Source organism: Protopterus annectens, chromosome 3.part0, assembly GCF_019279795.1.
Source record: "Protopterus annectens isolate FY-2018-M chromosome 3.part0, PAN1.0, whole genome shotgun sequence".
NCBI lineage: Eukaryota > Metazoa > Chordata > Ceratodontiformes > Protopteridae > Protopterus > Protopterus annectens.
This window is the reverse complement of record NC_056731.1, coordinates 1,341,237,569-1,341,252,560: the sequence shown is the minus strand read 5'-3', so window position 1 is coordinate 1,341,252,560 and position 14,992 is coordinate 1,341,237,569. Positions and strand designations below refer to the sequence as shown.

The following is a 14,992-nucleotide window of genomic DNA, read 5'->3' as shown; positions in this document are numbered from 1 at the left end:
TTCTAGCTGTCTCCCTTACCAGCTCTGCTGTAGTTACCCAGCTATTCAGTAACTCTTCTCTGCCTCCATTTAATCCTCGGCACTGCTTTCACACTCCTCCTCCTCTTCTTGATCACCAACATCATCCTACAGACCACCATTCTATGCTGCTTAACTACACTTTCCCCTGTCACCACTTTACAGTCTCCGACCTCCTTCAGATTGGCCCTCCTACATAGGATATAATCCACCTGTGTGCGTCTTCCTCCACTTTGTACGTCACCCTATGCTCCTCCCTCTTCATAAAATACATATTCACCACAGCAATGTCCATCCTTTTCACAAAATCCACAATCATCTGACCTTCTGCATTCCTCTCCTTAACACCATACCTACCCATCACTTCCTCATCCCCTCTGTTCAATTCACCAGCATGCCCACTGAAGTCCACTCCAATCACTAGTCTCTCACCCTTGGGTACACTCACCACCACTTCATCCAACTCACTCCAAAATTTTTCTTTCTCATCCATCGCACACCCAACTTGTGGAGCATATGCACTAACAACATTCATCATTACACCATCAATTTCAAGCTTCATAAACATCACTCTATCAGACAATCTCTTCACCTCCAAAACACTCTTGGCATACTGTTCTTTTAGGATAACCCCTACCCCATTTCTCCTGCTATTCACACCATGGTAGAACAATTTGAACCCACCTCCTATACACCTGGCCTTACTTCCCTTCCATCTGGTCTCTTGCACGCACAATATATCAACTTTCCTTCTCTCCATCATATCAGCTAGCTCTCTCCCTATACCAGTCATACTGCCAACATTCAAAGTTCCTTCCCTCACTACTACACTCCAAACCTTCCTCCCCACTTCCTGCCTTCGGGCATGGCTTCCCCCTCCTCTTCTCCTTTGGCCAGCAGTAGCCCAATTTCAGCCAGCACCCTGTGGTAGTCATTGTTAACCCGGGCCTCGACTGATCCAGTATGGAAATATGAAATGTTCTCCGCATAAGTCATTTGGTAGAGGTTTTACGCCGGTTGCCCTTCCTGACACAACCCTCCCCATTTATCCAGACTTGGGACCGGCACAAAGAAATGCACTGACTTGTGCATCCCCAGTGGCTGGGTTTTTTTAAACATAAGGGAAAAAAAACTTCATAGAAATGTATGTCTAGGCTTTTCAGATCCTTATGGATCAGTAGCCTAGTGAATACCTATGAACCTACAAACCTGTCAGTTAGGCTCCATGGTGAGGAAGGGTATTTACCTGCATTAGCTTAGTCTAATGGTAAACATGTGCAGCTGACAGAAATAGCATCTTCTGAATGGTGCTCGTTGTCAAATAAGATTGCATTTATTTTGCTGGTTTTGAGGCAAACTCCAACATTTTTGATGTGCAGTTTGAAGACTAAGATTAGCCATGGCTACAGGTATGTCAGCAAGTAGAATTTTTGCATATCTGCATTCTAATCCAGTTTGACATTATTAGAATAACCTGACATGTAACCGATGACAATAGATAACAGAAATGTCCCCAAAACTAAGCTTTGCAGAATACCAAGAGATGTTGGGTGTGGTGACTAGTTTTCACTGTTCTGTTACAGATTGATTCCAACCATCCAAATAACTGGAGAACCACTTAAGTGACCGTCCATAGCTGTGCAGCATATCTAGCAGCAAAGGATGGGTAACATGGTCAAAAGGCTTTGAGAAGTCCAACATTAAAAAAAACGTTTATTGACTTACCATTGTTTAATTGATGGCATAAGTAATCAATATCATCCAGCAAGGCAATGAGCTGGTATAAAACCATTGCTGTGAGTCTGAGATATGGTTATAATCAATGAGACATTTCTCTAGTATTTCTGATAAAGAATATAGAGGGCAACTGGTCAATAATTATTTACTGTAAGTGAAGCTCTACCTTTATGCAAAGGCACAATGAAACCTTTATTCCAGAGTTGCAGACCCAGGGCCATTCTAATGGGAGAGTAATAAATGCTGTTACAGAGTATGTGACAGCATTAGCAGAGAGTTTTCAGAATTTGTCAAGGAGATTATCAATGAAAACAGATTATTGTTTCAATTTTCTGAGGAATGTGTACAGAGTATGATGTAAGATCACATAGAAAATTGAAGACAGTCACTTTTTGCTTGGGCCTAATTGAATACTAGAGTATGGTTTGTACTGACTTAATGACATCATCAGTAAAATGAATATCAAAGAGATCTAGAACTCTTTTAATGATCGTAGTATGGAAAACTGAAGGGTAGATATTTGTCTAGGACTAAGAAGCTTGTTGATATATTTACAGATCATTAGGTAATTGTACTGGCATTAGTTTTCTGTTGTGCCTAATAAAAAACATTTTTTTTCATTAAGCAAAATGATATCTCCTTTTTTATTCTGTTATGTTTTATGATGTCAGAGCTCTGTTTGAGTGTGTAATACTTGGACTAAAGATGATCTCTTCTGGTCCTTAAGGATTTAACCTGGAGAGTGATTCATAGGCGTTATCTTATGCAGCAAGTGCATGTCAGTAATATGAGGAAGTGAAAGGAGGTAAAATGGGAGACGATACCAAGCTAAGACAGTTGGGCCTCTACTCTGGCTGGCCACTGTATGAGCCCAACATCCTTTAGATGCCTATGTCAACAAGCAGGATGAATAGACAGACATGAGAGCCACCATGTGTGACTCCATTATTTAGAGGGTGGAAGTAGATGGTGAGGTGACACATGGAGAAAGTTTAAAGCTGGCGATTAACTTAATATTTTCTACTCTGTATCATTGTGCACATCGTATGAGTCAATGTGATGCCTTCACTCATAGAGACTTCACCATGATAAATATATGGCTTCTAGAAAACTGTATTTATTTAGCATACAAGTTTGATCAGTAAACAATGTAAGTATAATCACTGAGGGTAGTCTTCATTGCTAGACAGATTAAGAAAAGTATGCTGTTATATTTTAAAAAATGATATTTGAAATAAGTATGTCCACCAGTCTGGGTATAATGCCTTTATTTTATTTTTCATTTATACATAACTAAATGTTACAAAACAATGCAAATCATGCTGTTTGAAATATGTTACCCTCCACTATATAACTTTGTAGCAAAATGTTGTCCTACTATCTCACACATTCCCAAATCATTTTAGAAATATTTAACAATTCTTGAACATATGTTCTGAACTTGTAGTTTTCTGTACAGCTAGGTTCATTAAAGTTCTGTAACTCTTGACAAATGTCAGATTATAATCCAAATCAAATTGCAAGACCAAAATGCTATAGATTACACTTACTGCTTGGTCAGTAAACCTTAAATGCAAACTTCTGCAAACAGGATTTTTACACAATGTCATATGAAAGATGTGAAAATACAGTATAGTTATGCTATTGTGACCCACAGCCCTGGCAAGGACAATAAGCTACATAGCTTACTAGAGGCTTTTAAATTTAAATACACATTTTTGTTTTCTATGTAATTGACTAGTAATACAATACATTTACTTAATTTGATTACAACTGGGTCAGAATGCTAATGCTAAACTGTGGTTTTATTGCATTAGTTCGTTTTACAAGCAATGTCAATACATTCCTTAAACCAAATTATTTTCCACACCTTATACTGAATTGACTTTAGAAGTACAAGCATTGCTTTAACTAATCATCATATACAACTCGTAAAATTTGCATCCTCTGAGACCCCTACATCATAGTAAGTACAAATCTAGTACCCAGTTATTCTATATACCTTCTGACATTTCCTTTCACATTTTTAAGCATTCTGTATTCTTTAGATATTACTTCTTTTCTTTTGTATGCTGAGTATAAAGTGGTTAAGTATCCTGGATGGCTCTTGGATCTAAGTTTGGACATTGAGTAAGATGATTATAGAGTGAAATGCAGTTAACAAACATATAAAATGCATCATGCTAACCTGTTTAGGTTATTAAACATAGAAGAGTTTAATCTAACTGAAGAAATGTTATCCTGTACCAAAGCATTCTCTACCTTGGTTTGTAGGTATCAGAAGTTCACCATAAGGACAGTACAGCCCGTGTTATTCCTCTTCATACATCATCAGCATAATCAACTCAAGTTAATCATTTTGCCAACTTGATATTTTTCCATAAACTGTTTATATGTTGTGTTTCACTAGATAAAACAGCAGCTGTAAGGTACATGCTGTTTTGCAAACTGTCACTACAACAGCATTAGATGGATGCTGTAACACACAAAGAATGGTGAAGAAATAATTCACTGGGGTATGGGCTACAACTGCAGCGAAGGGATATTCTCTCACTTAATGATCCAAACAAACATAAACTATACGTATAACATTGTTGTTTCATACCAGGAGCTGGATCCTATCTTGTTGCTTGTCAGAAGAGGCTCTGGAAAGAGTTACTCTGAAATGGAGGATTAAAGTATGCAGAAAATAGATGAATGGGAGATTATTAATAACATTCAGTCTGCCATTGGTTTAAAGTGTTTTTTTAATGGTAATTATTGTGATGATTCACAAATATGTACAGGCTGCCTTGGCTCAACTATAAAATTTCAGCTTAATTCTACATGAATGGCAATTAGAGTACACACTGAATTTTTAAATGACAATAGTGTTGTCACATGGCTAGGATAAAACTTTAAAGCCTATTGTTAGACATAGATGATTTTTAATATTAGATAATTTATATAAGAAACAGAAACTAATTACAAAAATTTACAAAACTGATTGAAGTGTTGTTGAATATTCCATTCAACCATAATTTAATTTAAGAAAATGAGAATAATCATTTTAGGACAGACTATCACTTGAGATAGTCCAAGATGTTGTGCACTAAATGATTTTCTTTATTTCATATCTTGATCTGTGGCCTGTTTGGTAAATGAAGTACTTTAGTTGTAGTGTCCAAGCATACTTATTTATGCTCTCCCTTTGTGGATGACAGCAGTTGGCCCATCTCATGAACCTTAAATTTTATAGGTGAGCAGTCTGTATACAGCAATACACCTGGATACATCAGGGCCTGCTATTTCTCATCTGATATATGCTCTACAAGCATTATTGATTGATTGTTGAACAAGCTACCAGAACTCTCCTTTCCAACTCTGAGAGATGCGTATCGAGTTGCATTAGGGTTAATAGGCTGATCTGTTACTAAAATGTGCTGTTGACGCAAACCGTCTCTGTTCAGTAGGTACCCTTGCACACCTGAACCAGACACTGAGTGTCCTTCTGTGGCAGAGGCTTTATGTACTCCTACCAGATCAGTCACTGGCTGTAAAATGCCATACACAGTAGGGGCAGACCTTTCTGCAGTTCTGTGCTCAACTACAGGGGATGTAATAACTCCCACAGGCTGAAGTATAGCCCCAGGAGCAAAGGATGTATCTGTCCATATGACCTGCTCTTGCAGGGCACCATTACGCACTGATATATGAGACAGTTGTCCCATATCAGGGACACCATGATTTTTAGCAACCACAGTGTTAAGCTGAACTTTAGGCTCCAGACTTATAGTGGTAGGGTATTTTACCTCAGCAGTATTTGTCTTCCTTTCAGTATTTTGTACAGCTGATTCAATGTATGTATTTGCTGTCTTAGATAAGTAGCTTGGACTTTGCAAGGGGGACATTTGCTGGCTCACTACAGATTGATAGGAGGTATTGGAGTTCTGTCTGACAAGTCCAGATGGAGTGTTGTGAACTTCACTGGCAATTTCCTTGCCTATGCAAATTTCTGCCAGAGTCTTAAATTTTGGACCCAAGTCATCCAGAAAGCTTTCATCAGCATTATCGGCACCAGCATCAAAGAACATGCCCCACTCTATTGACTCATCAGTGGTATTGACTTCTTCATTGTTGAATATCAGTAGACAATCATTTGCTGGGCAAGCTGCATCCTTTGAAGCTAAGAAATTTGATTTCTAATAAAGAAAGAAAAATGCAAACAGCTTATGAAACTGTTAATCTGTAAAAAATTCATTGCTATCCTTATTCTATAATAAACACTGCCATATATTTTATCGAGTGATTGGCTGTTAAATTCGCATTTGTTTCTGACACAAAGCATTTCTGAGCCTACAATACTTTAGACTGAACTGAAACTGTGGCAAAAGTGCATAGAAATAAAAAATGCAACATCATAATAAATTACCTAAATAATATACGTATTAGTTATATACATGTTGATGATTCAGAAAATCATTTAAGGCATAATAATGACAATGTAAACAATAGTGAGTTGCTGCAAAAAGCACTGTAGGAAGTACCAAGCATTTACTTGTTTTGTTCTGACTCATTTGGAACAAAAAGTAATAAGGATGGAAAACCAAATATAAATCAATTTCATTAGTGGTACACTTCAGTTTCTACACTGGATTTTAGGAAGTGGGTATTATAATCTACAGTTACTACTGTCTAGCTCTCTGCATACCACATAAGACAAATCTACAGACATATATTGTTATTCAGTTGCATACGTCTTAGGTCAAAACTGTGAAAGGTGTTGCCTAATTTAGGCTATGTCCTACTGATATAAAAATAATATATGAAGGTATGCTATGGTGGTGTAGTGGTAACGTTGTTGCCTTACAGCAAGAGGTTCTTTGGTTTGATCCTCAGATGGGTTGTACTCTGTGTGGAGTCTGCATGTCCTCTCTGCTGCTGAGTGGGTTTTTTCTGTTTTTCTCCCCCATTCCAAAGACATGCAGTAGGTGGATTGTACATTCTAAATTGGCCATAGGTGCGAGTGAGTGGTATGGGTGAGCTACTGTGACAAGGATAGCCACCTGGTGGTGTAAACGTTGGCTTGATATGATTGTCACTGTTGAAGTCACACCCTGACTGCATGTGCATAATGGGAAAAAGGGGTGATGGTATGCATTAAAACAATAAATGCCAGCAAATGTACAAGCATGCCACTAGTTATAGTACAGGGTCACTTTATACCCATCAGATTCATGAATGTCAGTTAACAATGTAAACATTGCACTGCAACACAGCCTAAACCTTTGCAGTAACATCCCCGACTCTTTAATTAACACTCCTGTTTATTAAAGTCGCATTTCAGTCCTGCATTTGAAGCTTCCCATGCTGCTTCTGTGATGATGTAGCCTTCTCTGCTGTACTGCAGTAGCTCCTGGTTCTACTACAGAACTCGGGACTCCATAATTATGGCAGTACTCTATTCTTACCATCACAATAACTCCATTGAACATACATTTTTGCTGTTTAACTCTGTCCACGGCCAACAACAATTCTCCACAGTTGCTGTTTGTGGCACCTCAGAATGTAAAGAGAGACCCAGTGTAACTTGTGGCTACATTAAAATAAGCCATAGATTTTTCTGTCACTTTATACACATGTGTACATTCTCCAGTATCATTAGACTATGCAATGGCTTGCTTTCTCTAGGTGTACCCTCTCTGCTTTGTGCAGAATATCCCAAATGGCATTTGCATGACTCTGTGATTGTTTGCTGATATCTTTCTTCAGCTCTCTGATATCCAAAGTACTCTTTGTGGTACTACTTGCCATGTGTTATCATTGACTATTGTGTCTGCATTCACAAGGGCAGTAAGAAAATAAACATTTTATTTATTAATTTCTGATTGGTTAATATGTGTCACAGTGTCACCGTGGTTACAATTCTTGCCTCACAATTATTACTTCTCCATTTTTTTCCCCTGGTTTACCTTCTGGGTGGAATCTGCACATCCTTCCTTTGCCCATGTGGGGTTTGCCATGTGTTTTAGTTTCCCTTCACATCCTAAAGACATGCTCCAGGTGAACTGGCGATCCTGTAAGCTGCTCACAGGTATGTGCATGACCCACTTATTATATGCTTGAGACATGGATGTCAAGAAATTCACCTTGAGAGCAATCATAATTCTTTGATGTACATGGAGCTTAGCTAATACTACCTTTGCAGGAAAAAAGTGTTGGAGTGCAGTATTTTGCCAGTTGGAAGGACAAAATGGAAGAGGGAGGGGTAGATGACTTAGCCTAGCTGCAACACTTAGGCAGGCTAGACAAACTGTCTTCTTTATGTAATAAAATGCGAGGTCAGCATTGACTGATAACTTCTGAATTCTTGAACCCATGAATATTTGCTTTTTGTTTAGCAAAAATCCTGGTATTGCCTCATTGAAATGCTGTGCCCTTAGATATGGGAAATGTGTTAGAAGTGTCCCCTAGGAGAGATATAGGAAGAAATAAATACGGGTATGATTTTCATTATTGAATTGGGTATCATGAAATGGGAATTGTCAACTACCATTTGGTTCAATTTTGCATCCAAAAAATATTTTTGTCAAATTCTGATCAGCAGGACTAGGTTAGATAATCTGCGCTGATGTGGTACAGCCTTAGAATTGGCATGTTAAGGTAGGAGGCGTGAGTGTGACCCCCCACCACAGGAGAAGTTTAGAGGTTCTTCCAAATCATCAGCAATTTCATTTTGTGAATTTCTGGCAAAACAGAATTGGAAAAGTGACATTTGATATAGCATGTTTCAGCAAAGAGTACGGACACAAAGGGATGTTCATAACTGTGAGCAGTACAGAGCTATCAAATCTGTGTCATACTACATGGAAGTGATGGACAGGGAGGTTGATAAATTAATATAATGAGTAACCAAACACCAAACGCTACAAAAAGGGGCTCAAAAATCAGATCAAACTCCAGCATATTGAATACGTTTTTGATCACCTTTTTGCAGTGTTTGGTGTTTGGTTACAAGCTTCTGTTTATGCTGCTTTCTGATATCGGGATTCCTTTGGATATATGGAGTAGTAGAAAACAAAATGGAAGATGAGCAAGTTGAATTCTGGTCAGAGTACAGCACAAATGACCCAATGTTTGCAGTAAAACAAATAATGGAAAATAAGCTGTAGATGAGGAAAAAATCCATTTGGGTATTCCTAGACGTAGAGAAAGCATATGTCAAGGTCCCAAGAAAACGTATTTGGGCAATCATGTGATTGCTCAAAGACTCCAAAGGACCAGTAGTATTAGTGCAGCCAATGACTGAAGTATGGACAGTTTAAAGACTCATAGAGGAGTTCACAGTGGGAGTGGGTATGTATCAGGGTTCTGCTCAGGGTCCATTCCTATTCATACTGGTGGTGGAACTACATAAGCATAAAGGCCAGAGTGGACAAACCAACAAAGTTGTTGTATGCAGACAATGTGGCTCAACAAGCAGACTCTAAACAGGAACTTCGGCAAACGATAGGGAGTTGGAATGCAAAACTGTGGGTACAAGATATGAAGCTGAGTACAGACAACACAGTGGTCAGAGTTGAAAACAGAGGAAATCAGAAGTAGCTGAAAACTGAGATAGAAGGAAATATAGTGAAACAAATTAACAACTTCGAGATTGTTAACAACTGGAAGATGTGGCTGAGGAGAAGGGAAATCTAAATGAGGTCAAAGCTAGAATTAAAGGGTTTGCAGCCAAATGACAAGTGCCAGAATAGTGTGTGATAGAAGAATGACACAGAACATGAAAACAAAGGTGTGCAAAATAGCGTAGCACAGAAACCTGAGCAGTAAAGGCAGAACAGCTGAGGAAGGTTGTAGTGGTATTGATGAAGTGCCTGAGATGGATGGTAGGATGCATGCCATAGGACAGATGAAGAAATGGGGACATCTGAGAGGAAGCCACAGTAGCCCATACTGCAGAGGAAGGGAAGGGGAACAGATTATGGAGGACAGGTCACATGTGCAGGCAAGTAGATGACAATTTAGCAATACAGATGTGGGAAGGGGCAGGAAGAAGACAAAAAGGAGATAAGGATATTCAGCCAACAAATGGGTGAATTGCATGGCAGAAGACCTGCGACAGCCATGCATGACTATTTTAGAAGTTGGGAGAGTAGCACTGATTGATTTAGGTGGCAAGAGATGAAGCAACACCCTAAACCCATGTAAAAATGTGAACAGAGGAGTTGATTATGATGGTGATATTTCAGCAAGGTGTAGCAGAACCAAAAACAATAGTTTTATCCTATTACATTACATGAGGCAGTGGAGACAAATGGTCAAGTAAAAGCCAGAGTGCATTGTGAAGCATATGAACTGTTTTCAATCTGGCTTTGTTAGAGTTTTCCAACAAATAACACTACCATTCCATAACATGAGTAAACATACTTTATGTTAGTGTGAATGACCTGAGCTGTACCTCCCTGGACTATATGAAGAGAAATATGGTTGAGCTCTCTGAGTATGTGTCCCAGGCAGGTATATCTCTAGCCTTGAGCAATATACTACCCTCACCTAGAATGATGCCACAGTATAAACAAAAAATGATTCATTTCAATAATTGGCTTAGATTTTGGTGTCATTCCAAGTGAATCCAGTTCCTGTCTGCCTGGGAAGCCATGGCTTACAAACCTCGCTGGTTTACCAGAGGCAGTTTGCACCTGGTACCCCTAACCTTTCAGCCACTGGCAAAGGCTTTTGTTTCCCCCATATTGCCTTTTTTAGGCAAGGTTTCGAAAACAACATTACCAACATGAAATTAACCAATCAGAACAAAATAAGGGTCATGCTGTTAAATGCTAGGATCTTAAACCAAAAGTTGCACTCCTTGGAAGCACTTCTATCACTAGAAGATGTAGATGTCTGTGCAGTGACAGAAACTTGGTTTAAGGCCTCAGAGAAAGTACCTCAGTCCTGCAATGTTACAATACCTTCTACACCTTTACACTGCAAAATGAACATGTGAAAACTAAAGCAGTGGGTGTTTCAATCTATATTAAAGATAAATTCACCTCCTGTCTAGTTAGACTGGACAATTCCATGGAGTTACTTCAGATCCAGGTTACAGTGGGTAACACCCCCATTCAAGTCCTAGCCAGTTACAGATCCTCCTCCATGGATCACAACACCCACGAAGCCTACTTAACCAAAATAAAGACAATCCAAATTTTACCAAACACACTGGTTATGGGGGATTTCAATTACCCCCCCCCCCCAATCAACTGGGAAACCTACTCTAGCCCAAACTCTCTAGCACAAAGGTTCCTTGACTTTGTGAATTCAAATGCCCTGGAGAAAATTGTCCATACCCCAAGAGGAACAAACATTCTAGATCTGGTCCTCACCAACATGTCAAACAGGTACACTGCTGCAACGGTTAGACCCTCAGTAGTTAAAACTGACCACAAATCAGTCACCTTTAGACTGACACCAACAACAGACCTCACAATGGGTAAAAATCAGACTGAATAACTTCACCAAGGCAAACTATACCCTTCTAATTGAAGGTATAAATGCATTCCAAGCCCCATCCCAAGCTGAAAGTGGTAACTATGCCAAAGCTTACGCTAATGCCCTGTGCAATCACTTGCATAAGTGTATAAACTCAGCTGTACAAGATAGAATAAAAGCCAGAGCCCTGAGTAAAATCAAGCTGTCATGGTGGACTTCCAGCATCAACAAACTCTACAACAAACACAAAAAGCTGCTGCCCAAGAAAGCAAAAACAAGGACCAACAATGGAAAGCACCCTCCTCAGCTTTACCAGGCAAATAAGACAACTTGTCAAATCCTCCAAGAGCTCCTTCGAAAGAATCCTAGAAAATAATGCCAAGGATAACCATAAGGCCTTTTACAGCTATGTACATAACCTAAAGGGTAGAACCCAACCATGTGCAGAACTAGTTGCCAATGGTATCACACACACACTGACCACGCAGAGATAGCGAACCTGCTAGTCAATAGATTTGGTGAAAATTTAATTCCCTTAGCCCCTCCTAACTTTCAACAAACCCTCAAGCAAACTCCCGCCACCTTACATATCTGAAGAACAGGTCTTCAAAGCCCTGTCCAATGCAAAGAACATGGCCTCTATGGGGCCAGATGACATCCCAGGCTGTCTTCTAAACAGGCTAAAACATGAACTATATCATCACTAAGTACTCTTCACAGTCATAGCCTAACCACAGGTGTTGTTCCTGTGGAATGGATTACAGCTACAGTTATTCCCCTCCACAAAGGTGGCCTAGCAACAGACCCAGGGAATTACAGAGCTATAAGCCTGAACAGCCTCATCTATAAGGCCATGGATGAGGATAAACCTCAAAAAGAAAGACATAGTTGACCTCCAAACCCTGGATCCTACCCAATTCATCTTTGTGACGGGCCGATCCTGACAATTAAATCTAATGGGTTTCTTTGAAAGTGTGACCAGGGCCATTAACGAGGGCAAGTCTGTGCACAAAGCATACATTGACTTGGCAAAGGCTTTTGACACAATCCCATTAGAAAACTGAATGTAAACCCCTTCATTATAAGATGGGTTGCCAACTGGCTCACAAACCAAACACACACTATCAAAGTGGGTGACTCCACATCAACCAGCAGACCTGCTAACAATGGGGTGCCACAGGGGTCACTACTGGACCCCCTACTATGTTTTATTTACTTCTCAGAAGTCCAGATCAGAGCTAAAGGGTTGTGGCTGACCAAGTTTGCAGATGACTGCAAACTAGGTGCAATCATTAAATCCCCAAATGATGTCAATATACTCCAGGAGGGTCTCACACAGACCAACGACTGGTGTATCGGTCATGGTCTCAAACTAAATGCAAAGAAATGCATCATCATTCCATTTGTCACAAGCAATGTCCCTTCTCACTATCAAACCAACAACAATACCCTAAGTACCCATGAAGTGGTAAGGGACCTGGGATTACAAGTTGACTGCAACCTTAACTTTGACCACCATATGTCTACTGTTCTAAGGAAAGCTTTCCAAGCAGCTCACTTGATTAGTAAAGGTGTTGCCTTGAGAGCAAAAGAAGTTATAATCCCCCCTATACTCGGTACTTATTCTGCCCATAATTGAGTATAATTACCCATTCCGTATTTACTGTCCTAAGCACCTGCAGCAATTAGTGAGACCTCAGAGGTTTCTATCAAAGAAGATCAAGGGCCTCCAGCATGTGCCTTACATGGACCGACTAACTTCCCTGTCACTATACTCCATACTGTATAGACTTCTTAGGGGAGACTTATGCCTGGCCTACAGAGCAACCCGAACGTACTGCATATCCTTAAATTAAATGGGTCTACAGCTACACAGTCCAAGGACTTAAATATGGCCTGCAACTTAAATAGTGCTGGAGGAACAGATTTATCTTGCAGCAACTGCCACATCTTTGGAACAGGCTACATATTCATGTGAAACAGAGCACAAGAGGAACCTGGACGAGTGGATGGGGCAATGTAAATTCTTATTGGGGATAGTGCCCACAACTCTCCTGGACATGGGCAGTCATCTCTAAATGCAATCTTGGGTGCTGCCTACTACTTCTATGATATCACATTGGGTTGAAACGACTAGGCTTAAATTGACCTCTGGGTCAATAGCCTAGTCATTTTCTATGATCCAATGATCCTATGATCATATGATACAAAAAAACTCAGAAAAAGGAAGAAATAATGTAAAAAAAAATAAAGCAATTCTCAACCCCATCACACTGTAAGATTAATCCAGAGAGAAATATGTTCAAACTTTAAATCATCCATACATGCAACCAACCTACCGCTAAGCTAAAGAAAAAGGAAAATCAGGAGGAAGTGGCTGATGCCTTAAGCTAAGCATCATACATTTGTGTAACAACAGAAGCAATGAAAAACAGGTTTTGAAATATACATTAGGGGTATTCACCTACAACAGTGTAAGCAGATGCAAACTGTAACCTAACCTCTGTGAATACAGAAAGGAAATCAGCGGCTTTTGCCACCATGTGCTAAGACTTGCACATGGCCAACACATATGAAGCCATGTACCTTTCATTCCAAAGCCATTCCAGCACTCCTTTTGTGAATACACATATCTATCAATTTTGTCAGGAAAACAGTAGGGTCTATAAACATTTTTTGTTGAATTATTCTGTTTCTGAATGATTTAATAGTTACTTTATATAAGGTCTAGATTTGAAAACGTTTAGGCGAGTCCAATAGGAGGAACGTTTATGACTACAGGTATGCAATGACAGTATAATATATTTCAGGAGAATAATATATTTCAGGTGAGAAATTTGTTATGGGTATAGCAAAAATGACTATAAGTTTAAGTAGTTTGTGTTTAGCCATAATGATAACATTGTCATTTTCAGTATATTCAGAACAAAGAAGTGATTTGCTTAACTTTTTGAATAATGATCTATCTCATAAGTTTGAGTTTCTGGTCATAGAACTGATCAATATGGGTACTAGAATAGGTAATTTCAAGAATTACACCGAGCAATGTGAAATTAAATGGGTGATAAGGTTACAAGCAGACAGAGCATTTGGTTTAAATGATAGGGTTACACTCAAACCATTCTTATTAGATAGACCTCTTAGACATTGGGTTTTTGGCTATAAGTTTTTTATTATTGAGTTTTGGATGTATACATATATGTAATTAATATCTTAACTTTTGTGGAACAATGAGTATTATCAATATGTATTTGATATATGTGTTTGATGTTATAGTTTTTAGGAGAGTATTATGAGTTTTTACCATTCATCTGTTTTTGAGTATTTGCTGCCATCTGTTGACTTTTTGCAGTAATACAGGCAATTCTGAAAGAGTAAATGTAGACTTAGATGTTTTTAGATTTTTAAATTATATTTTTTATGTAAGTTTTAGAAACAAATGACATATTACAGAGTATTATGCCTATGAAATATTTGATTATGCATTCTTATATGTATGTTATATGTATTAATACAAGTTTCCTTTGTTTTATGTATTAGCGTGATACAAACCATTTGAGATGAGTATTCTAAATTATACAATATTAATATTCAAAAACGAGCATGCTGATTGGCCAGCCCAACCATTGTGCCCATTGTAAATTTGAGAATATACCAGCGGGAAAAGGTCCAGGCACCCGGACTTTTTCTCATTAGTATATCTTGCAATTTTTTTTATTTTTATTTTTTTTTAAACGAACAAAAAAAGAAAACGGAAGGTGAAACG

The 14,992-nt window shown here is 38.8% G+C and overlaps 1 protein-coding gene across 1 annotated transcript in view; it reads right to left on the bottom strand.

The window, feature by feature from the left end:
• Positions 1-3,006: 3,006 nt before the first annotated feature.
• Positions 3,007-14,992, bottom strand: part of LOC122796738 (desmoglein-2-like) — a 1,262,885-nt gene continuing 1,250,899 nt past the window's right edge. Inside the window, exon 15 of the mRNA XM_044065447.1 lies at positions 3,007-5,936. Coding sequence (XP_043921382.1) covers positions 5,040-5,936 — 897 coding nt within the window. The 3' untranslated portion in view covers positions 3,007-5,039. The remainder of the gene's footprint in view (positions 5,937-14,992) is intronic.